The 25806-nt window shown below is 41.9% G+C and overlaps 2 protein-coding genes across 4 annotated transcripts in view; both read right to left on the bottom strand.

Moving 5' to 3' along the window:
• Positions 1 to 2422: 2422 nt before the first annotated feature.
• LOC149290379 (uncharacterized) overlaps positions 2423 to 25806 on the bottom strand; it is a 222561-nt gene continuing 199177 nt past the window's right edge. The window contains exons 1-4 of one of the 3 annotated variants that reach the window (XM_089489212.1): positions 8687 to 8871; positions 8227 to 8393; positions 5372 to 5492; positions 2423 to 3678 (exon numbers count right to left, since the gene is read on the bottom strand). In XM_089489212.1, the coding sequence (XP_089345338.1) occupies positions 2777 to 3678; positions 5372 to 5492; positions 8227 to 8298 (1095 nt within the window). In that variant the 5' untranslated portion in view covers positions 8299 to 8393; positions 8687 to 8871 and the 3' untranslated portion in view covers positions 2423 to 2776. The other 2 variants (XM_089489211.1, XM_089489210.1) reach the window with 2 other exon arrangements.
• LOC149290382 (putative zinc finger protein 75C) overlaps positions 24430 to 25806 on the bottom strand; it is a 99439-nt gene continuing 98062 nt past the window's right edge. The window contains exon 5 of the mRNA XM_089489317.1: positions 24430 to 24462. Within this exon, the coding sequence (XP_089345443.1) occupies positions 24430 to 24462 (33 nt within the window). The remainder of the gene's footprint in view (positions 24463 to 25806) is intronic.

Below are 25806 nucleotides of genomic sequence, written 5' to 3'. Positions count from 1 at the left end.
ATTTTATGTCAGTGTTTTGAGTACTGTCTTTCTTACAGAGGAACCTACTCCTGCTTTGTGAAGGCATCACAGGTTGGACTGGTTGATCTCACCTGAAAGCATCCTTCTTATTCATTCATTCCTATTGTACGTTCTTTGAACTGTATGGTTGTGTTATTTATTACATTTCATCCCACCTTTCTCCCATGGGTGGGTCTCAAGGTGGCTTACGATACAAAATGTAGAATGAACAAAAGCATTTCTTAAAAAAGAACAGATGCTAGTAAAATAAGGATACTGCTCTTCCTTTGGTTGGAAGTTCGTTCTCCAAGATCTGCAAGGGATAATCTTCAAATGTTAACCGGGAGGAAAAGAGGACATTGGAGGACAATGGCTTGGAGTTATATCACATAGACAGTAGTGAATGGAGACTTCCATGTTAGTGGGTTGGTGAATCTGCTCAGTCTTTTAGTCTGAGCTCTCTCTGGTGCTGACTCTATTTTGGAAATGGGCTCCAGCCCCATGGATGAAAACCTGGGGGAAATTCAATGCCCCAATAATATGGAAGACCCAGTCTGTCAAAGTTTACATGAAATGTGTGAAATGTGGTTTTTGTGTTGCTGTTGTCTGTCCTGAATTTCCCATCTCCACTAAATGACCCCAAGATCAAGCAAGAAGAGAGAAGGAGAACACTGTGTCTCCTTCCACTTTCTCAACTCCATTTAGAAATGTATGAACCTCTTCCATGGCCATGTTTAGTCACAGATTTGCTCCTTAAAAAACACAAGGCTTGTAATCTTTCACAGAAGACATATTATTTGGGAGGCAGTTCAAGAAAAATCCTACCAGGAAGGTGCCCTCAATTTCTTTTCCTGAACATATAGTCTGGTGGGCTTTTTCATCCACAGTTTTATGGTGGAGGTGGCCTATGACAAACCTCCTTTGAACACAGACAAATGAAGAACTGCCTTCAACTTGACCACTAGCGAACCTGTTAAACGTTCACATGATGAAGAGAGTTCTGCCTGATATATCCTATGATGATTCTCCTGAGTTTCACTTAATTTGCTCAGGTAGAATTGTATTTATTTGTTAGACTGTTCTTATACAGTTCCCCAGACAAAAGGAGAAAGGTCCCTCCACAAAATTTTCTGGCCTTAAGATGAATGAGAAAGGCATCATGAGAAATGAAGAAGAGGCGGCGATTGTGAAACAGACAATTCTTTCTGACCCAGAGGAAGGGAGCCAAGTGAGTCTGGGACACTTTTATGCAATAGGTTCTTGGCCTTAGGAGAAAAGCTGCAATATGGAAAAGGGGCACCAGCTCATCTTTCTACTCTTTGTTCAAATGAACAGGTTTTCTCTGACCTACGGAGTCAAAGCAGCCCATTTGGATGTTGAATGCGGATTGGAGGATGACTCACATTTGCCGCTGGGATCTTACTGGCATGGCTACAGGAACATGGATCTCATAGAATCAGAGGACGACCTGGAGCTAACTGACAAGGTACAGAAGAAGCCTCATGCACTTTCCATGGTGCTTTAGAGTTGGGCAGCATGTTCGCATCTGGCTGTCTTGCAAGGAGAGTCACAGAGGTCAGGGCAGGGGAACAGTAAATCCACCGCAAACTTTTTACTGAACGCTGTTCCCCCCAATAAATTCAATGCCTTGCATAGTCAAGATTAAAACCAACATGGATTCACTGTCCCACTAAGATGAAAGCCACTAAGGGGGTTGGATACAATGGGACACAGACCTTTGTCTTTAGTGAGAGCCATGCAATGAATTTTACGAGGCAAGTCAGGTCAGATCTAGGATTCCAAGTAGACAACAAATTGAACATGAGTCGACAGTGTGATACGGCAGCTAAAAAGGCCTTGCTTATTTATCAAATAATTCCTGATGCTGCTGTTTATTCCACTGTCGGCTTTTGAGGGAAGGGAATGAGCCAGGGGTTCAGCAGCCCCTCCTTCCTTCCTTCCTTCCTTCCTTCCTTCCTTCCTTCCTTCCTTCCTTCGAAGAGATTTTGAAGAGGCCGCAATGGAGCCCAGGAAAGGCAGGAAAGAAAGGTTCTGCTTTGGAAATAGTCTTTCTGTGTATACTGTAGGTATATAGATATATATAGATGTATGTGTGTTTGCCTCCTCTGTTCTTATGGTTGGGAATGGAGCTGACGACCGAGGACAGAAGAAAGGGTCAGTTTTGTGCAAATTCACAAGTCCAGTGTGTTGAAATAGCAAAGAACTTTATTGAAAACACATAGTCAGAAATTCACTTTTTAAGCCAGAAGTGCCCTCCCCAAGCCAAAGAATATATTGAAAACCCTAAACCTAAAACTCAACCTTCTACCAAACCTAGCCCCCACCTACAATTCCCACCATCTATCCTCCACTATTTACCAGCCCCACTTTGCCATCCTTCTCACACACACAATCTCTCCCTGCCCCAGACATTCGAAGAAGCTTGCTCCCTTTGTGTTACTACCGGTCCCCAACTTTTGTCGGCCAACATCCCACAAATTTTGAATGCTATCATTGGTATTCTAGTTAGCTGCAACAAATCCCAGCACCCCATCTAACTAACCTAAACCACGACCCACAATCCCCTGCCAATTTTATAACCCAAAGCAATTATCTTTACTAGTAGCAATTAAAAACTAAAGTTAACAAAACATAACTTTAAAACATACACAGGCGTATGGACAGAAAACTTGTAGATATAAATCATAAGGGCCTTTTAGCACCGCTGGATTGAAGAAATATTTTTGTATTTCTTATTTACAAAAATAATGTTTGTTCACTGCTTGGGTTTGTGTGGCTTCTCTCCTGTGTGGCTTCTCTGGTGACTGAATAGGCCTGACCTCCAAGAAAAACATTTCCCACAATGCTGGCATTTGAATGGCTTCTCTCCTGTGTGGACTCTCTGATGTATCACTAGGTTTGACTTCCCAGAAAAACATTTCCCACAATGCTGGCATTTGCATGGCTTCTCTCCTGTGTGGATTCTCTGGTGTCTCACTAGGTTCGACATAAAAGAAAAACATTTCCCACAATGCTGGCATTTGTATGTCTTCTCTCCTGTATGGACTCTCTGATGTATCACTAGGTGTGCCTTCCGAGAAAAACCTTTCCCACAATGCTGGCATTTGTATGGCTTCTCTCCTGTGTGGATTCTCTGGTGTCTCACTAGGTTCGACATAAAAGAAAAACATTTCCCACAATGCTGGCATTTGTATGTCTTCTCTCCTGTATGGACTCTCTGATGTATCACTAGGTGTGCCTTCCGAGAAAAACCTTTCCCACAATGCTGGCATTTGTATGGCTTCTCTCCTGTGTGGATTCTCTTGTGTATCACTTGGTGTGACTGCCAAGAAAAACATTTCCCACAATGCTGGCATTTGTATGGCTTCTCTCCTGTGTGGATTCTCTGGTGTGTCAGTAGGTTCGACTTAAAAGAAAAACATTTCCCACAATGCTGGCATTTGTATGTCTTCTCTCCTGTATGGACTCTCTGATGTATCACTAGGTGTGCCTTCCGAGAAAAACCTTTCCCACAATGCTGGCATTTGTATGGCTTCTCTCCTGTGTGGATTCTCTGGTGTGTCAGTAGGTTCGACTTAAAAGAAAAACAGTTCCCACAATGCTGGCATTTGTATGGCTTTTCTGGTGTGTGGACTCTCCCATGACTGACAAGTTCTTCTGTAAAGAAGGATAATGACAGATAATACTGAATATCAGAGTTAACAGAGGAAAGTGTTAGCCCAAGATTTAGCCCTATGTTCACTCCTCCCTAATTGATATTAAAGTAAGTTGGAGTCACATTCCAATAACTCATTGGCAAAGGCAGAGTAAGGGGGCTGGGACCTGGACTCCAATTTTGGTGAGGGTCAAGTGCCAGGGAGCAGCCTTAAAACAGCCTTAAAACATATATAAGACAGGCATAGACTACTGATGGGGTTTGGAGGAGATCTCAGGGGCAACCCCACATTGTATTGCCTAGGGGCAATGAAATAATATTTTGCCCTTCAACATCCCACAGAATCCATTTGGGGAAGTGGAGGCAATTTTGCCACTACTGGGCCCTCTCTGAGCCATTGCAGGCCCAAGGAGGTCTTTCCCCCAGGAAGACTCTACAGAGCAATAAAAGGATGGAAGAGGGGTCAAAAAAGGTAGGAAACTTGCTCAGGGATGTGCTGAATACCATTTGGGTGAGAAAAGCATTAATCTCCATGCTTCCTTCCCACAAAATCCTAGAATTGGCAGTTTAGGATGGAGTTTTTAGAATCCTTAGAAACTGGAGAGCAATAGTGCCTCACTGAAATACAGATTCAGATATTCTACAGGATGTTGCTATCACAATTAAACTAGGCTTGAAAGGGATCTAGGACTCCGAGTAGACCGCAAGTTGAACATGGGCCAACAGTGTGATGCGGCAGCTAAAAAGGCCCATGTGATTCTAGGCTGCATCAATACAGTGGAACCTCGCCATAGGCGGGCGTGCCATACACGGCCTTGAGCATATGTGCTCAAGCCACAGCGCGCGCGCAGGGTGGCAGGGCGGCGCGTCCCATTCAGTTGAATGGGTGCGCATGCCCGTTGCGCCCCGCGCACCTCCGCGCCGCCGTGCACGAGCCCCATTGTTTACAATGGGGCTCGAGCATAGGCGGAAATTGCCATACGCGGCGGGATCCGGAACGGATCCCCCGCGTATGGCGAGGTTCCACTGTACAAGAATAGTTTCTAGATCAAGGGAAGTAATAGTGCCACTCTGTTCTGCTTTGGTCAGACCTCACTTGGAATAATCCTGTGTCCAGTTCTAGGCCCCAAAATTCAAAAAGGATGTTGACAAATTGGAGCATGTCCAAAGGAGGGCAACCAAAGTGGTGAAGGGTCTAGAAAACATCAGGCTCTATTAGGAGCAGCTTAGAGAGCTGGTTATGTTTAGCCTGGAGAAAAGAAGATAAAGAGTGGATATGATATCTATGTTTAAATAGTTGAAAGGGTGTCATGTTGTGCAAGGAGCAGCCTGGTTTTTTTTCAGCTACAGAGAAAAAGACACCACAGTGGATGCAAACCACAGGGAAAGAGCTTCCACCTAAACATTAGCAGGAACTTTGTGATAGTAAGAGCTCTTTGACAGTGGAATATACTCCCTTAGAGTTTGATGGAGTCCTCTTCTTTGGAGGTCTTTAAAGAGAGGCTGGATGGCCATCTCTTGGGGGTGATTTGAATGTGTATTCCTGCATGGCAGAAGGGGTTTGAACTGGATGGCCCTTGTGGTCTATTCCAACTCTATGACTCTATAATTCTAGTGGAACCATAGAAACATAATAATATAGGATAAAAGGACCCTCAGTCTTTATAGAAAGAGCAATGGATTCAGGTTCCTTACCTACAGAAGCCACATTCTCATAATTGTCCATCATTACATAACTGTACAAAAGTTTCTGTTTCTTTGTCAACAAATTCCATTCCTCCTCAGTGAAATATACTGCCACATCTGCAAAAGTCACCTGAAATAGAAAATAGCCCTCAGAGTGACTAAGGAAAAGGGGAGGAAAGCACATGGTGCATCGAAATATTATTTCATCACTTCAGAATTAAGTCCTGGAAATAAACTTTTAATTCTGTTAGCAAGAAAAAAGCTACTGCCTTTTTTTCCATTTTATGATTTTATATATATATATACATATATATATATATATTACAAAGCTTGCATTTTTACAACAAGATAAATAAAAACATATATCAACAAGCTATAAATCTGTTATATATTAGGCTTTTACCTGATAACTCTCCACAAGAAACTGTATAATTTTATCTTTTAATACAAAATCTTATTCCCTTATCTCTAGGTATGAATAAAAAGGTTTTGTTTCTTGTAGCTCTCCTTAGTGAGCAGCCACTAAATAAAGTCTTATAGCTTCCCTATCCTTTCCCTTTTAACCATATTTTTCTTGTTTATTAATGCTGTTAATCTGTCTAGATCAGGGGTAGGCAACCTGCGGCCCACGGGCCGGATGCGGCCCAGCAAGGCCTTGGGACCAGCCCCAGCCCGGTCCTGCCTCCGATTGCCGCTGGAGCCTTTGGCCTCTCGCGTGAGGGTGTGGGGCCTTTGGCCTATCAGGAGGAGGCGGGCAAGGGGGGGCAATTGTCTATAGAAGCCTCAGAAGCATGCATTTATATTAACATTTTTTTTAAAAATCAGCAATTTTTTTGCATGACCTCAATATTTTTTTTAAAAAAGTGTCCTCCATTTGAAAAATTTGTCCTACATTTGTCCCGGTTTATTTATTTATTTAATTTTTTAAAAATTATTTAATTATTTATTTTTTGGCTCCGGCCCCCCAGTTGTCTGAGGGACAGCAACCTGTCCTCCAGCTCAAAAAGGTTGCCTACCCCTGGTCTAGATCTTTCAATTCCTGTTTTTCGTTTTGCTAAGTCTCTATTTGTGGGATTATTATAGGTAATTTCCAGTTCTTTGCTATTATCCTTCTGGCAGCCGATATTAAGTATAATAATATTTCCCAATATTTCCTTTCTTCCTCTGGGTCTATTAATGAAGTCTTGTTTAACAGATATATTTCTGGTCTGAACTCAAAATCATTTTTTAATATTAACTTTATTTCCAAATGAATCTTCACCCAAAATGACTTTATATATGTGCATTGCCACCACATATGCAAATATGTACCCATTTCTTTTTGGCATCTCCAACACCAGTTATCCTTTAATTTATAATTGAGTTTGATACCATCTATTTACAACTTTCAAATAATTTTCTTTTATTTTTTGTGCTACAGTAATTAATTTGTTTTTATTCTAGCTTCTTCCCATTTTTCCAAGTCTAAATTTATCCCAATTCTTGTGCCCATTTTGTCATAGAATCTTTAATTTCCACTTTTCAAGGGATCTTTTCAGTAAGATGTTATATATTTTACATAATATATTTTTTCATCTTCTTTGATTAATATTCATTATATTCTTTCTCAAAACCAAATAAACTCTTATCCTTTGTAAATCTGGCTTGGTAGACCTATTGTGACAAGGTCTATCATGCACATGATGAATTGGGCACAAGGCCATGAAGGTTCATGTTGCCAATCTCTTCCATTTAGTTGGTTTCAAGGTGCTACAAGATTCCTTTGCATACCGTTCGGCATGCTTTGATTGTGAATTCCTGCATGGCAGGAGGTTGGACTTGATGGCCCTTGTGGTCTCTTCCAACTCTGCGATTCTATGATTCCTTCTTTAAGTTGAATATAATTCAACCAATTCATATGGCCTATTTTAGTTATGGTTTCTTCCTTTAATCTTAATATAATCTTCATTATCATGAGTTAATATGTCTCTGTACCTTATCCATTTCTGATCTTTTCCCCATTGGCCTAAAAAAGCATCCTGTGGGGAAACCCAAAGTGGAAGTCCAATGTAAAACATTTGTTCACAATTAGCCAGTTTTCCTCAATAGATGTTCATTAAAGACTTTGTCATGTTTGTTCCCATCATACCAGACGTATGCAAAAAAGCTATTGCCTTTGAGATCCAGTTTGACTCGAATATTTTCAATATAATATACAATATAATAAATAAATATTATTTAGGGCATGGCTGGGATACTGAGGATGGATTCGGATACTGACTATCCCAACACATATAGTCTATTTAGCCACAAAATAATTATGGTGCATTTAGCCACTTCTTGCCAAATTTCAGAGGCAAATGTCATTTTTAAAAAACAGTTCTGGGGAGGACTCTGGACTTGAGGGCCACTGGGCCCACCCCCAATTTAGATTCAGAGATGGTCTCCCATATCCCCAACATTTCACAGACAGGAAAAGCAATGCACATGTGGACAAGCAACACCAGAAAGTGATGAGGATGGCCAAAGTTGTTTATGAGGAAGATCACACAAGCTAGGAAGGGCACAGCAATTTGCTTTTGGCTCAGCGTCATAGCAAGGGGAGACACTTGCTACTTCTCTCCTCTCCTCTCACCCCTTTTAGTTGATGGGGTGCAAACTCCTTGGAAGTCATTTTGCAGCAACTGAAATGAGTTGAGGAGAAGGGGGAAAGTGGGAGGAGGAGAGAGAAACAGGGACATTTTTGAAAGCCCCTGAAAAAGTGGGGTGACAGAGGATTAACCAGGAGTTTTACTGCCAAACTGGGACAATATGTTCTCCACTTGCTTTCATGAGCTGCCCCAGCAGTGACACAAATGAAACTAATAGTCAGGATGGCAACTCACCAAAGAGTTGTATTTCGACAGCCTTTTTCTCTTGGAGCCCAACTCCCTCTGCTTGGCCTCCGTGTTGGCCATTAGGTGGGAAGGGGGGATCCTGGTGGCCCTGCACTTGGGTCTCTTCCAGAAAAATATGCCCCAAAGCTGTGTAGAAGGAGAACGAGATGAAGTTCCTGAGAAAAGAGACTAGAGTTAGGCTTGGTTTGTCAAGAAATCCTACATCACTGAAAGACACAGAGAACAGCATGCTACTAGTGAGATACGCAGGTGACATATGCATCCTTTGAGCCAATGCAGAGGTGGATATCTCTTTCCTCCCTCTGCACCAAACAAAGCCCCATGGACCTAGCATGGATTCACTGCAGCTCCCCTACACAACAGATACTCCATGCTAAAACGCTTTTGACGTTGCTATGTTGCGCAGCACGTGAGGCAACATGTTAACGTATGGCACCAGATACTCCACCTTGACTGTTGTCAGTAGCTTGTGAGCTGAAGAAACACCTGTCGCTTTCTCACTGAGCAAAGAGACACTGTAATCTTCTCTCAGATGAGGCTTTTATTCCTATAAGAAGTTCCACTGTGTACAACACTATATACATTGACACCCTCCACCATCCACACCAGTAACAACCCACTCTGAGGCACACACTGTCTGACTGTTCCTCAGTGACAGTTGAGAATGACAGTTGACAGTTGCATCAACATTCCAGTGATGCACTGTTTAAATGCTGACACATCTAACTGCCACTAGAGCTGTCAATGACTTCCACAACAGCTCCATCTAGTGGCCACATGCATGTCATTTCCTCAGACCTGTTCACCATGGTCCTGACACTCCATGCCTTGTGAGAGTGGAGGGGGGTCAGGGGATGGGGAATTGGAGAGGACCCTGGCTATGTCCCTGTAGCCAGATGTGAAATGAGCGCATCATCTGCTGAAACCTCCTGACCTCCCCAGTGGCCCTCAGAGGAGAATGCCTTCCTTTGGCTTCTGGCTAGAGAAACACAGCTGGATGCTTCTCCAATGCCTCGCACCCAACACTCTCATCAGGCATGGAATGACCGTGGAGCATGGCTTCCACAATTCCCTTGTTTCATTTTGTATTCCTTCTAATTTCACATCTATTTTAAACCTCTCCCTCATTTGACGATAAAGATACCAGTGACAATCTAGGCCAGATTCTTTAGGTTCTTCTTGTCTTTTGATCTCTAGTTTTCCTTGCGATTCTTTCAGTACATCCTTGTATCTTAACCAGTTAGTTTTCTGGATACTGTTCCTCCCGAAAAGAGCCTCATGCGGCAAACACCATAAAGGTATTTTTGGACATATTCTACACTTGTTTTTCCCCAGATCTTCAATAGAGCTTTTCTTACGAAATGATTTGTGCTTTCTTTATGACCTTTCTCTTTACCGTAAATTAGGTATCCATGCCACCCAAATCTTAAATGTTTACCCTCCAGACATAACAATTGTTCATTCTCTAACAAAACCCATTCTCTAATCCAAACTAAACAACAAGCAGCATAATAAAGTTTTCAGTTTGGTAAACCCAGCCCTCCTCTACTTTTGTCATCACAAATTATTTTCGTTTTTATCCTGGCTCTTTTTTTATTCCAAATAAATTTTGAGATTTCCTTTTGCCATAGATTCAAGGGTTTTTCATTCTGGATGATGGGTATCGCTTGGAACAGAAACAGTATTTCAGGAAGGAAACACATTTGGATCAGTGATATTGTTCCTAATAGCGATAAGTGTAATTTCCCTCATTTTTCTAGGTCTTTTCTGATTTCCTTCCATGTGTCTCATAGTTATTCTGAAATGGATATGAGTTTTTATTTGTTAAATTTATTGCTAGATATTTAACTTTCTTTCCCACTTTAAATCCACTGATTTATTCCAGGATTTGTTCTTCCTTTTCCCCATATTTTTTGTTATTAATGTTGTTTTGTCTCTGTTTCCTTTTAGTCCTGAAACATATTCCAATTCCACTATTACATCCATCAATTGTCTTGTGCTCTTTTCTGGGTTCTCCAGGAATACAAATGTCGTCTGAGAAGACTCTCATTTTAAACTCAGTTGTTTTTAATTTTTATCCCATTGATCTTATTTTTTAATCTTATCCTATTATTCAGTGCTTCAAGGATCAGAATGAACAAAAGGGGTGAAAGTGGGAAAGCTTGCCTTGTACCTTTAGAAACCTTAAATTCCTCTGTTTTTTACAGTTAACAATTAGTTTGGCTCTTTGATCTTTATACATTGCCTTTATCCATCTATAATAAGAAGCTCCTATTTCCATTTTTCAAGTGTCACAAATAACATATCCCATCCTATGTTATTGAAGGCCTTTTCTAAAAAGATAAGTGTTTTTTTTCGTTGTCCCTTTGAAAATATTCAATTATATTTCAGATGTTTTGAATGTTATCTCTGACTTGTCCTTATGAATCCAGTGTTTAAGAACTTTTTTGAGTCTATGGGCCAAAATCATAGAAAATAATTTATAATCCATATCTAATAAGGAAATTAGCCTATAGCTCTTTACCTCAGTTGCATCTCTATCTTGTTTTAACAGCAAAGTTATATTAGCTTGTTTCCATGTTTCAGGATAATGGTTTTCTTTGATGGCATTTTCTTTGATGGCATTTACAGGAAGAAATACCTTTAAACCCTTTCATCTTTTTGCTCAATCTGACATGTAAACTGAAAAAGGAAGTAGCTAAAAGATTTCCCAGACTAATTTTGTACATCACAGTATTGTAAAAACATCCAAATTCCTAAAATAGAGGAATGGATAATTAAACTAAGAGAAGCAAAGGGATTGGACATTTTAACCGCAATCATGAGGGATAAATCAGTTGAGAAAACTAAAGAGGACTGGTCATGCTTTGATTTATTTTGTAATACTAATTATTAATGTACAATCCCAGATATCATATGGAAAGTCTACATGAACATTAGAGGTTTAACACGTATCGATACCTTGTAGGAATTTAAGTAAATTAAATAAAAGGGTCATCTTAGCTTAACTGGGAAGTAACTTAATAGTACATTTGTGACAGTTTTGTATATCAGGATGTTATTTATTGCATGTTGTATGTCTATGTTATAGGTATTTGTACTTTTTTGTTGTTGTAGCTGTATTTGTTATGGAAATGTCTTGGTACGTTTTTTTAATTTTTGTTTGTAAAAGATTGTTTATAAATAAATTACAAAAGAAAAAAGTGGTTTCCAACCAGATTATTTCTGCAGTGCAGATACAGCCTCAGTCGGTTATAAAGGATAGAAGAACCCAATTCATACTTTTATCCTGTTAAAAATGGTTTTGCTTTTTTAAATAAAAGCAGTTTGCTTTTCTGTCTAATCCTTATTTTTCTTGTTCTTGTTTGTTTGTATCTTTGTTTGTTTCATTCTTGGTAATATGAGTTATTCTGGTCTGTCTCCTTCCTTCTTCCCTGAAAATCTCTTAATAAGAAAACTGGGGAGACTTTTAAAACCTCCCAAAGGAGCCACTTTTGGCCTTTTTGGGGGGACTAGCCTCCTCTTAGAAGCCAAAGCCCAATGTTTGTGAAGAAGAATAAGAATAAGGCTTAAATTAAAACTCTCCTCCCCATTTCTGATCCCTTTTAAAACCCATGTTCCCCAGAAGGAGCTGAGCTGTGTAATAAGAAAACACTCTCAGAAAAGACACACAAAGAGACACACTTCCTTCCTTTTGGCCCAAGGAGCCTGGCCTCCTTCTCTCTCTGGAGCCTCAGGAGAGAAAGAGAGGCCTCTGTTCAAATGAAGCCTCAGAGAAAGTTCCGGAACATTATTCCCCACAATCACAAGCAGCACAAAATGGCCGCCAGAACACAAAATGGCCGCCTCTGTCTCAGCACTTGGCAGTTGGCAGTTTGAGGCCTTCAGGGAACCCAAAATGGAGGATGAAAGGGCCCCAAAGTCGGAAGGGATCCCAAACAGCATTTTCAAACCTTAACAACAGCTAAAATTTTTCCTGATGCTATAATATAGAGACTCACTGAGATACTCTTTATAAATACGTATTTACATGTCTTTATAAATAAATAAAATTGAATAATACTAATTCTACTACTAATAATTGTAATAATAAGTTACAACCAGGAGAGTTCTCCCTGTGGCTTCTCCCCCAGAGGCCTCTGCGTATGCTCAGGAGCCCCTTCTTCTTCCTCTGCAGAATCCTCCAGAGGCCTCTCTGCTCCTCCTCCTCCTCAGGTCCTTCTTCTAAGCCTTCCTCCTTTACCTCAGGCCCTTCCTGTAAGGCCTTCCTCTTCCTCCACCTCCTCCTCAGGCCCTTCCTCCAAGCCTTCCTCCTCCTCCTCCTCCTCCTCCTCAGGCCCTTCCTCCAAGCCTTCCTCCTCCTCCTCCTCCTCAGGCCCTTCCTCCAAGCCTTCCTCCTCCTCCTCCTCCTCCTCCTCCTCCTCCTCCTCCTCCTCAGGCCCTTCCTCCTCCTCCTCCTCCTCCTCCTCAGGCCCTTCCTCCAAGCCTTCCTCCTCCTCCTCCTCCCCTTCCTCCTCCTCCTCCTCCTCAGGACCTTCCTCTAAACCTTCCTCCTCCTTTTCCTCCCAGACTTTGGGGGAGTGTTGTGTGCCTTCAATTCCTTTCTGGGGATCCTAAGGCAACACTGTCACAGGAGTCTCTTTGTAAGTTTTGTCAAAGTGGGTTTGCCATTGCCATCCTTTGAGGCTGAGAGAGTGTGCCTTGGGGGCTGGGGGTGTGCTGCGTGCCTTGAACTCGTGTCTAATGACCCTATTCCCAGGGTTTTTCCATCTTTTTTTGCAAACAGCAAAGCAGATCTTGCTTGCCTGAACTTTGCATGTTCAAGAGCAGTGTTGGGCAAATGCTAAGAGCTGCCTTGTGAGGTTAGGAAGGGGGTCCTGGAAAACAGTCCTCTTCCTCTGGACCCACAGACTCAGAAAGACATGGGCCCCCATTCAATGGGACCCCTTTCTTTGAGGCTGCTCTAGGTCCAGGAGGGTCTCTCAGGAGAGATTGGGAAAGTCAGACTTTGAGGAGTTCTGGTCCTTAAAGGTTAATATCTCCAGGCTTTGCTGAGAGGGCAATATTTGGGATTTGGGCAGATCCAGGCTGCAGGGCTCTCTCAGATCTGGTTCAAAAACACTGCAGAAATTATGATGATGGTAATGATGATGATGATGATGATGATGAATCTTCCCTTCAAACCCACAGAGCCTTGTGGATGCTCAAATAGTAACAGAGGTCATAAACACATTGCAGAAATAATCCAGTTTGCAGAAATAAACCACATTAACTGCCCTAGTTCAGTGCTTGGGAATCATGGGAATTTTAGTTTATCATGGCATCTGAGCTGTCTGACAGAGAAGACTAAATATCTCACAAAACTACACTTCCCAGAATTCCCTAGCATTCAGCCAGACAAATAAAGCAGCCCTGAACTTGGACCATTGTTAGCGGTTGGCTTGGAGCCTGAATAGGGTTCTAGAAGGCTGGTGGGTTTGGTTGTTGGCTGCTTAGGAAGAAGGGCTCCTTCTGGGTTTCCTTCGCAGGAAAGGAAAGGTGGGTGCCTCAAGATGCTGATGGGAGACCCCTAAATTTGGTTCCTTTGTGAGAATGCTGACTGAGGGAAAAGAGAAGGGTAATGGATTTGGTCCCCAGGGAGGCCCCAGGGCAGGCAGGGCAGGCCACACAACATTCGCTAACTCCCAAGTCAAATCCTGGTTTCCCTTCTTTTGTCCAGGACCTAAACCTGGACCAGAAAGGATCAGGCTTTATTTGCTTTCTTCTCCTGTAACAGGTGTTTTTCCTTGCCCTTTTTACACGTGGCAGTAAAGATACGATACAGCAGGGCCTGGCATTGAGCTTCCAGTTTTCATGCATGATCTTCAGACAGGAGATGAGGCTGCCTCTTCTCCATTTTGGAGGGAGCCCAATTCCAGGAAAGAGGAAAGGTAAGAGGTGATGTGAGAGCAGTAGCTTAATATAATTTGCAAGGCTTAGTTCATTGGTTTCTTCAACTAGAAAAATGTCAGGGGTCTATGGATTGGTTTAGTTTCTTGCTTTCTCTCAGTTGTGGTGGTACAAGGGCTCACTACTATACTCTGCATTCACCATCTGGCTAGAAAGAAGGAGGCTAAATTAAATGCTTTTTATCCTTAGTTTTTTGTGGATTTTTGGGGCTATGTGGCCACGTTCTAGAAGAGTTTCTTCCTGACATTTTGTCAGTATCTGTGGCTGGAATCTCTGAAGATGCCAGACACAGATGCTGGCGAAACATCAGAAAAAACTCTTCTAGAACGTGACCATATAGCCCGAAAAACCCACAAAAAGCTATGAAATCCGGCCATGAAAGCCTTCGACTTCACGTTTTTTATCCTGTCTCTCCAAGCAAGTGAGAAAGAATATTTCTCTCATTTCCTCTTGATCTGAGAACAGACCTTTAAAAATTTCTCTCTTCATTTCTACACAGGAAAGTATCTTGAGTAGATTTGAATGACAAATTGTGAGCGACTGTGGTTTGTAATTTATGCATTGGGCTGAATGAGATCGCTAGAGGCCCACAAACCTCAGGACCTGGCACAATCCTCAATTCACAATCCTACAAGAGAGATGGCGGGACACCAGAAAGGATGCAACCAAAGTCCTATACATATTACCCAACTGTAGCAGTTTGGTGCCATGTTAACAGCTGTGGATCCATCCTACAGAAAACTGGGAATGGGCTGCTTAGAATTGGCTGCTTGGTAGAAGAGCCCCAGTGCAATCATTCATGAAAGTTGCTATATAATTCTAAGTACCTGAAAGATGAAATCCCAGGATTCTGTTGGACAGAGTCCTAGAAGTTTCATGGTATCAAAGTGCTAGGTATGGGCAATGGAGATACAACCCAGGTGCCAAAAATGACCCCTAGCAATTCTGGACAGACTCATTCAGTCTCTGACTCTATTGGTGGAGGGTTATTTACACCAAGAAACCCATGGATCCTCAAGTGATCTCCAGTTTATTTATTTTATTTATATACATCCATCCTTTCTCCCAATATAGGGAGTCAGGGTGGCTAACAATAAACTTAATGCAGTACAAATTCAAAACAATGCAAAGGGATTAAAATCATAACTATATATTTTTTAAAATTACACCTTGAAAATAGTAAATTGTATCAAAAACCATATACAAACCTTGAACTCTGAATCGCACAGCCGTTCAAACCTTATCTCTTGTTTTGCTTAGGATCCAACCCTTGAGGCATCAGCATTTCCAGAAAGGAGAGAAAGTGGAAGTGCGAAATACTTTTTGTTTGGAGGAAGTGTCTATCCAGGTTCTGTCCTGTAAAACTATTAGAGCTTCTTTGATGCTGTCTTTGGCGTGTTACAGACCGCCGGATTGCAGCGGTCTGCTGCCGCCGCCGCTTCACCGTCCGGGAGCTGCAGCCTTTAAACGGTGCGGCTCCCGGACGCTGCCGAGAAGGAGTGCGGAAATTGCGCTCCTTCTCAGGCCCTGGAAGAGGCACCGCAAAGCGCAAGGGGCGCATTTGCGGCATCATTTCCGGGGTGAAACGTGCGGACGCCACACGTCCAGCACGTAAAGATGGCAGCGCCCGTGTATATAGGGCGCCGCCATCTTTACGCCCCCGTCACGTGCTAGGGGTGAGGTCGGTATGGACGCTAGGTCCTCGGCCAACCCCTAGCACGTGATGGGGGCGTATTAAAGGCCCATCTATAACGCCTATGATTCAGAACATATGATTTTAAGGCATTTTGCACTTCTATCTCCATCCAATAAACCTTTGAATTCTTTGAAGCATTCTGTTTTTCTTGCTGCCCATCCCAAGAGTATGAAACATAGCACCAGTCATGGAGATTCAGTCTTTTTCATTATGGGGATACGGAGCGAGGGTCACAGGATCCCCACTCCTGGCGTAAGACCTGGCCCAATTCATTGTAGATGTTTGACATACTTAATGTTAGAGCCAGACTGAGAGGTTTTGGGAGTCCCTGTCCCTCCAACATTAACTTTCCCAAGAGCAGTCTAGGTCTCCCTTCCAAAGACCAGAAGTGGATGGAGAAGGAGTCCTTGGGAAGCAGAGGAGAGCTTGGCTGGACCCCCAAGGACTCTCCCTTGAAGGTTTCCGTCTCTCTAGGAAATGGAGGAGCCTGGGAGGGAGACTGAGGACTAGAGCATGCTGGGAAAAGCTTCAGGGGGAGCTTATGAGAGCTAATGTGGGATTTTGCTTTCTCCTCCCAATTACTTTCCTATTTTCTTCTAACAGGCTTGAAGACAACACAAGGTAAGTTCAATGGTGGAAAAGATTACCAAAGCCATCTTCCCTATACGTTCGTTCCATGCTCACCTCCATGGCACCTTAGGAGTAAGCAAGTCTCCACTGAGGGCAGCACAGTCAAAAGACAAAATCCAAAATGGGGAGTAGTCTTTGAGATCCTGATGGTCCTCTGAGAGGAAAATGCCAGCCCCTGAAAACAATCCTGGACAGCTTTTGGTCCAAGCGGCTCTCAGCCCCTGACAGACTGTCCCTTCCCTGAGTCTTGCTTCCTGGAGGCTCAGAGGAGATTCTGGGGGCCTGAGCACCTCCTCTTCTTAGGGACCCTGACCCCCAAGTTCAGCTGACAAATGGTAATTCGCCCATGAGGAACCCCCCCATTCCCCGCTCTGTCCTGGCACATGCCTTAGGAAACCTCTTCCATGGAAATTTGGGTGCTCCTAATCTTAGTGGAAATGGAAACCTCTGGAATCCTCCTATTTTCCCAGCCGGGAAACAAGGTATAGTTGTGAATCTCTTCTGATGAAAAGAGGGTTTTTCTTGTTGTTGTTGTAATAACAGGGCTCCAGTCAATTGAGATCTTCTTCAGGCAGTAAAGGGAGGTTTATGCAAATGCAGAGTGACATCACTGCTACGGAAGGCTCAGTTGACCAATCAGAGAGCAAGATAAAGGTTCTTCTGGAAGCTTCCGTCAGCAGGAGATATAAGACCTGAGAGACCAAGAGACAGTTGGGGGAATTGTGTCGGTTGGAGATCGAGAGAGAGAGAGTTAAAGAGCGGATCTTGGAAGTTAGTCTCAGAATTGGATGTTTAGGTTTATTTATTTGTTTTAATCCCTTGTATGAAATATCTTGCATGACTTATAATTTAGTTATATTTGTTATTTATAATACATATCTCCTTGGAGTATCTACTACTCGACTCTCCTTTTACACGTGTTTTTGCTCGGTTGATGCTTGGGAAGATCAGTAAAGAAGTAGAAATAAGGTTCCTTAACCGGTCCCAGTGTAGGTTAAGGGAAGTCCTTTTATAATTCACTGGGTGGTGGCAGCGTGATTTAAGGAATTTAAGGGTCTGCTGGGCTAAGAGCCATAACAGGGCTGTGGTTTGGCTGCTTGGACCCCAGGAGATCATCACAATCTCTGATCCCACGCATTGTGCAGGTCATACTCTCGATGTGGTCTTCTGTACGGAACAGGCACATCCGTGGGTGGAGGTAGTCCATATCTCCGCATTGCCATGGACCATGGATCGTTTCCTGGTCAAGGTTGGGCTGAAGGTCACTATTCCCTCCGTTGGGGGCAGAGGACCTATTAAAATGGTCCCACATAGAAGCTAGTAGAGCAATGGCTGTGAGATCTATTGGAGCAATCCTTAGATCCTACAACCAGGCAGGGGGTCATCTGGTCGCACCAGCTCTAAACATATTTCAGAGTAACGTTATAGCTCAGATCCTATATGGTGCTCTGTGTGGGGATGGGATGATTCCCAATTGGTGAAACTGGAGGCCATCCAGAATACATTTTCCAAGAAATTGCTTCTACTTTCACCTGGCACACCTGCAGCTTTGGTTCGGTCTGAGGTCGGCATCCCTTCCATCAGAGCTCATATTCATTTTGCTTTATTTAACTACTGGAGATCTGTAATAGGTTAAGGTTTTTCCTAAGTTGTGTTTCCAACATTTACCAAGATGCAAAGTCTGGAGTTTAAGATACAATAGGTTGCTTGAATCATATCCTGCTCTATCTGAAAATCCTTCTACCTGGAATTCAAGAGAGAAGCTTCGTGAATACATTTTTAACCATGATGTGTATCTGGATAGACTGGCTATTAACAATTCGACATTTTCCAAATGGTTTAGATTATATAAATTGGACCATCAGAGGGCTGTTTACCTAAGGAAGCTTACATTCCCAAAGCTTAGGCAGGCTTTTACAGCTCTTTGTTTCCAAACAATGCCTTCAGCCATGATTGATGGTAGATATTCACACACACCTACGGATTCCCGTTTATGTATTTGTGGAGCTCCACAAATCGAGGGCTTGCCTCATTATCTGCTTTTTTGCTCACTATATACTGATCCAAGAACTAAATTTATGGGATCTATTCTGTTCAATTTAAAGTCTAATACCACTTCTGAAAATATTTTTTTCTCCTGTCTGATATTGATTCTCAGGTAACTTATAACGTTTCACTGTTTGCCTCAACAGCAATCAAAATTTGGGCAAGGGTAATTGTTTTGTCCCAAGAGCAATACTATGGACTTTGGGTGTAGTAAGGCCTCTGGCTCTTAGGAACACAGCCAGAACAAAAGACTTGTCCACAAATTTCTAAAGTTTCAAAAGCTTTACTGGTTACAAACACAAATAACACAAAACTGATTTCTTCTTTCTCAATAGTCCTTCCTAAATCCCTTGCTCTCTCGGTGGATTCTATCTTTCTTCTTCTGAGGACTATCTTTCTTCCTTTGTGGACTTATCTTTTTGTCAAAGGAAAATACTCTCTCCAGGTCTGACTTGGCTGAAATCTTACTACACACTGCAACTTAGCTAGAGGGAGACAGCATAAGACCCTGGGATTTCACACAATCCTGGTCTTTCTTAAAGCTGTAGATCTTTATTTTCCCTCCTAAACTAATACATAGAAAACCTATTATAATCTTAACTAAATATATGTCTCAAGAGTATCAAAGATGTTCTGGAGGCATGACACTCCCCACCAAAACTCTTAATGAGTTTTCTATATAACTTTATATTAACTTTAAGTACTAACACTGGTATACTTTATATTCGAATAAACACATATTAAAGTATAAGTCTCTAAATAACATTGTCATTGCAAAGAAAGACCAAGTCTGATATTGGTCTATCAAATGTCTTTCTGCCTGTTTCTTTGGCTATTCTAACTTTAACTTTGCGAACTTTTCCATCGTCGCTTGGGATTGCTCTCGATGACTCCGAGTGGCCAGCTATTCCTTGGAACTTCTTTTTCTTTTAGCAGTACAACGTCTCCAGTTTTTAAATTGGGCTGGGTGTCCAACCATTTTGTCCGCTTTTGTAAGAGTGATAGGTATTCTTGACGCCATCTTTTCCAGAAAGCATTGGCTAGTACTTGACTCTGCTTCCAATGATTCTTATAAACCCCTTGGAGATCTGATACTCCTGCGGGATCTGTCCATTCTGCAGTTTTGAATGTAAGCAGTGTGGCTGGTGACAGTACAAATGGATTTTCTGCGTCTGTAGACACTGGCACAAGTGGGCGGCTGTTGATGATGGAAGATCTAAATGAATTTAAGTCTCCGGGACCAGATGAACTCCATCCAAGGGTATTAAAAGAACTGGCAAAAGTAATATCGGAGCCATTGGCAATCATATTTGAAAACTCCTGGAGAACAGGAGAGATCCCAGCAGACTGGAGGAGGGCAAACGTTGTCCCCATCTTCAAAAAGGGGAAAAAAGAGGATCCCAACAATTATCGTCCAGTTAGTCTGACATCAGTTCTAGGAAAGATTCTGGAGCAGATCATTAAACAGAGAGTCTGTGAACATCTAGAAGGCAATGCCATAATCACAAAAAGTCAACATGGGTTTCAGAGAAACAAGTCATGCCAGACAAACCTAATCTCTTTCTTTGACAAAATTACCAGCTTGGTAGATGAAGGGAATGCTGTGGATATAGTATATCTTGATTTCAGTAAGGCCTTTGACAAGGTTTCCCATGACATTCTTGCAAACAAGCTTGTAAAATGTGGGCTAGACAAAGTAACTATTAAATGGATCTGTAATTGGTTGACCGGCCAAACCCAAAGGGTGCTCAACAATGGCTCCTTTTCATCCTGGAGAGAAGTGACCAGTGGGGTCCCACAGGGCTCTGTCCTGGGCCCAGTGCTATTCAACATCTTTATCAATGACCTGGATGACAGAATTGGGAGCATACTTATCAAATTTGCAGATGACACCAAATTAGGGGGAATAGCTAATACCCCTGAGGACAGGATCAAGATTCAAAATGACCTGAATAGAAAGCTGGGCCAAAGCTAACAAAATGAAATTCAACACAGAGAAATGTAAGGTATTGCACTTAGGGCGGAAAAATAAAATGCACAGATATAGGATGGGTGACACCTGGCTGAATGAAACTACGTGTGAAAGGGATCTAGGAGTCCAAGTAGACCACAAGTTGAACATGAGTGAACAGTGTGATGCGGCAGCTAAAAAGGCCAATGCTATTTTAGGCTGCATCAATAGAAGTATAGTGTCTAGATCAAGAGAAGTAATAGTGCCACTGTATTCTGCTTTGGTCAGGCCCCACCTAGAATATTGTGTCCAGTTCTGGGCACCACAATTCAGAAAGGACATTGAGAAACTGGAGCGTGTCCAAAGGAGGGCGACGAAAATGGTGAAGGGTCTGGAAACCATGCCCTATGAGGAACGACTTGGGGAGCTGGGGATGTTTAGCCTGGAGAAAAGAAGGTTAAGAGGTGATATGATAGCCCTGTTTAAATATTTGAAAGGATGTCATATTGAAGAGGGAGCAAGCTTGTTTTCTGCTGCTCCAGAGAACAGGACCCGGAACAATGGATGCAAGCTACAGGAAAAGAGATTCCACCTGAACATTAGGAGGAACTTCCTGACAGTAAGGGCTGTTCGACAGTGGAATGCACTCCCTCGGAGGGTGATAGAGTCTCCTTCCTTGGAGGTCTTTAAACAGAGGCTGGATGGCCATCTGTCAGGGATGCTTTGATTTGGATTTCCTGCATGGCAGGGGGTTGGACTGGATGGCCCTAGTGGTCTCTTCCAACTCTACAATTCTATGATTCTATGATTCTATACTTCTGCCATAAGTTTGACCAATACTTCATGTGTTAGGTAGCTCACCTTTGACAGCAATGAGTTTAAAATTCTTCTAGAAATGCCTATCATACGCTCCCATGCTCCACCCATATGAGAAGCATGTGGAGGATTGAATAACCATACACACTTTTCTTTTTTCAGAAATTCTTGTAAATCTGGATCAGTAACAGTCTTTGCTGGCCATTTCAATTCTTTACAAGCACCTTGAAAATTAGTTCCACGGTCTGAACGGATGATTTTAGCTGGACCTCTTAAAGCAAAAAACCTTCGTAGAGCATTAATGAAAGATGACGTGTCCATAGATTCAATTAATTCAATATGAACTGCTCTAATGGATAGGCATGTAAATATTACTGCCCACCTCTTACTGTTAATTGCTCCACCTCTGGTTTTATGAGTAGAAATTGTCCATGGACCAAAAACATCTATGCCTATGTTAGTGAATGGCGGCCCCATATTTAACCTATCCTGAGGCAAGTCAGCCATTTTCTGATGACTGCACTTTCCTCTCTGTTTTTTGCAAGTCACACAATGCCGTATAACTTTGTTGACTAACCTTTTTAAACCGACTATCCAGAAACCGGCTTCTCGCACTGCTCCTTCTCTGAAATGTCTGCCTTGATGTTGTTTTCTTTCGTGATAATGCTGAACAAGTAGAATTGACACATGATGCTTAGCAGGAAGTATGATGGGATACTTCTCAGGATTTTCTATTTCAGCTTTAGACAGTCAGCCCTCTACTCTGAGTAAACTGTTGTCTTTAAAGGTAAGACTTAAAGATCGTATAGAACTGGTTTTAGGCATTGGTCTTCCTTGTTTTGCGTAAGTTATTTCTTCCTGGTAGTTTTCGGCTTGTACAGTCTGGAAAACTATTAACCCTGCCTTCTCTCTGTCTTCAACAGATGTAGCTTCCTTATCACAAAAACGTAGGAAATGAATAAGTCTTGCTAGACCTGTGATCAGACGGGTCCATGATGAAAATCTAGAGAATCGATGCGAACCCAGTGTCTTATCCTTAGGGATGTTTGATGCCAAGACTGTTATAGAGGGTCTAACTTCTTTATCTGCTTCTGGATCTTGCAACTCATAAGTTTCTGTTGTGGAACTTATATAGTCTGGGTCTAGCAAAAATGAAGGACCGTGTAGCCAGGTTGAATCTTTAAGTTTGCCTGCTGGAATGGCTCTGGATCCCTGGTCAGCAGGATTGAGGTCTGTGGGTATATATCTCCACTGTTCAGGGTTAGAATATTTTCTTATACGTTCTACCCTGTTGCTGACATATATGTGGAACCGGCGATGCTCATTGTGGATGTAGCCTAAAACTACTTTGCTGTCTGTATGGAAAATAGTTTGATGAATTTCTAAATCAAGTTTCCTTTGAATTAGTTCGTAGATTTGGACTGATAAGACAGCTGCGCAAAGCTCTAGTCGAGGTATAGTATGTCCTTTGGTTGGTGCTAATTTTGATTTTCCTAATAGGAAACCCAGGTGGATTTCTCTGTCTTCAGTTATTCTCAAATAGGCCACTGCAGCTATGGCTTTAGTGGATGCATCAGAGAAAATATGTAGCTCTTGTAAAAGATCTAAAAGGTCCCACAACTTCTTGCTGTCTCTCATTGTGAGCTGAGGGAAGTCCTTTAATCTACATAAAAGAGAGGTCTCAATCTGAGCTGCACTTCCATATCTCTGGTCCAATCTGTCCCATGCAGCTTGTAAGGCTGTCGAAGGGTCTGCTATGTGATTATAAAATCTTCGCAATGGTCTTAGCAGAAAGATCTTTAAAAATCCTACAAAATATCACAAACGGAGACCAAATGGGCTTCCTCCCAAAAAGGCACCTTAGAAACAACACAAGGAATTTAATAGTTATTATAGACTTCTATGAGAAGAAAACAGATAAAAAAGCAGCTATGATTTTTCTTGAGGCTGAAAAGGCATTCAATGAAGTTAATTGGAACTTCATGCTGGAAACCTTAAGAAAAATGGTTCTAGGAGATAACTTTATCATCTGGATAGATGCAGTCTATAGAAAACAAGTAGCGAGACTTATTATTAATAGAGGGAAAACGAAGGCGTTACCTGTAATGAGAGATACCTCTCTCACCTTTGTTATTTATAGCCACTTTAGAGACTCTGAGTCCTAGCATTAAAGAAGATAAGAAGACCAAAGGCCTGGAAATAAAACAGGAAGAGCACAAACTTAAACTATACGCGGACGACGTGGTGATATACTTATCTGACCCAATAGAAAGTGTTAATCCCCTGCTTTATAAATTAAAGGAATATGGACAGCATTCAGGTTTCTGGATTAACAGGGATAAGACGAACATTTTACCAATGAATTTAACAAAAGAAGGATCAGGAAAATCTACAAGAGGTGACTGGCTTTAAAGTAGAAAAAAGGTCAAATATCTAGGTGTTGAGTTCACCTCTAAAAACCGAGACCTCTTTAAAAACAACTATAAGAAAATACGGGTTGATATCAAATAAGGTCTCCATAGATGGGCTAAACTCAACCTGTCCCTCTTGGGTAGGATCGCGGCAGTTAAAATAAATGTACTGCCTAAATTACTATGTTCATTTCAGACTATACCTATCCTTCTTAATGACAAACCATTTTTAGAACGGCAGAAGGACCTGCAGAAATCCATTTGGGCAGGAAAAGACCTAGAATCAGATTTAAATCTCTAATAGATGATAACACGCAAAGAGGAGGTTTGGGTTTGCCATCGTTACAAATCTACAATGGCTTAGGGAATGGATTACTCTAAAAACAGAAAACCTTTACAATTAGAAGGAATGGATGATTGCTTTGGTTGGCATGCATATATGTTTTACAACGAGGTGAAAGCCAACAAAGAATTTCTAAACCATTTTGTCAGAAGAACATTGTTTAGGGTCTGGCAGAAATGTAAAAACCATATTAATAGGAAGATCCCATTATGGGTCTTTACCAATGAGGCGTTTTATCAAAGAGAAGAGGTTACGAAAGGAAGATGGGTAACGTATAAGGAATTACTAAGAGAAGAGGAATGAGGTGACCTTATTATGAAATCCCCTGAACGATGGGTATCACAAGGTCTCAGGTACCAGCGGCATATTTATAGACAACCTTCTGAAAAGTTAAGATTAGAGAAGAAGACAGAAGGCCTATCTGGGTTAGAATCAGAAACAGAATCAGAAAAGATATTACTGGGAAATGGAGATAAGATTATTTCCAAGTTATATAAAGAACTACTTAAATTAGACACAAAATCAGAGACTGTTAAAGACTGTATGGCAAAATGGGCGAAGGACTGCGGGGAAAACATTTTACTAGAGGAATGGGAGGGAAATTGGCCAAAAAGGCTCAAACATACGTTCCCTATGGATCTGAAGGAACAATATTTTAAGATGCCGTTCAGGTGGTACCTGACCCCCATCAGAACAGCCCATATGTATAAGGACACAAGCGACAGACGCTGGAAATGTGGGGAAGGAAGAGGGTCCATGAGACACATCTGGTGGAAATGCTGGAAGGCCACACAATTCTGGGGGAAATACAGGCAACTATGTCAGAGATCCTTCAAATAAAGATCCTAAAACATCCTAAGATATTCCTACTTGGAATACTTAGTAAAGAAATGGAAAATGAATTTGGAAGGATTTTGTTTTATTGGATCTCTGCTGCCAGACTGGTATACGCGAGAAGATGGAAAGAGTAGAGATACCAGGTATTTCAGATTGGGAAGAGGAACTCTACGATTTAATGGAGAATGATAAACTTACTTGTCTGATCAGATCTGGTTCACTAGATAAATTCAGGGAGGATTGGTATCCGGTGCAGGCTTATTTGGAAAAACAAACTTGTGAAAGGAACTAGAGAAAATACTACGCAGTTACTGGTCAAGCGAGTAAATAGACGAGGGACAAGATTACAGAGATAACTGATAAGCGTTAAAGTTATCTGCGTAGATATAAGAGGATACTGTTGAAAGCATTAGGCGTTTATTTATTTTTTAAATTTTGTTTTATTTTTTTTATACTTAAGAATACTTATGATCTCAAAATAATGAAGAGGGCAGGACAACGGCTAGAATGCCGCTGGCAGAAATATTGACTAATACCTGATAAAATGCAGCTAAGAAGTCCTTCTGCTCTGCATCTATTGCGTCTGCAAAGTCATGTCCAGCAGAGCTATTCAGGGTGGAAAGGGACTTGACTCAATGCCCCTCTTTATTAGAACTCTTTACTGGAACCTACAAAATCCTGCTGTGATGCTTTTAATAATCTCTCAGATAAGAGCCGATTTGGATGATGGCCTTATGACAGAGGCGACAGGAGAGGTATCCAGAGCCTCCGCCTATACTGTTCTTCTCTATCAATTTGAGTCAGTTAGTACAGAGGATGTGGAGAAGCTCCTTCGGAGTATGAAAAAGACGACTTGCTCTCTCGATCCTTGCCCATCTTGGCTGGCCGT

The sequence above is a fragment of the Sceloporus occidentalis genome, unplaced genomic scaffold (assembly GCF_023333645.1).
Source record: "Sceloporus occidentalis isolate IW3139 unplaced genomic scaffold, rSceOcc1.0.p SCAF_39, whole genome shotgun sequence".
NCBI lineage: Eukaryota > Metazoa > Chordata > Lepidosauria > Squamata > Phrynosomatidae > Sceloporus > Sceloporus occidentalis.
Note: the sequence above shows the minus strand (reverse complement) of the source record. Positions and strands in the feature narration are given on the sequence as shown.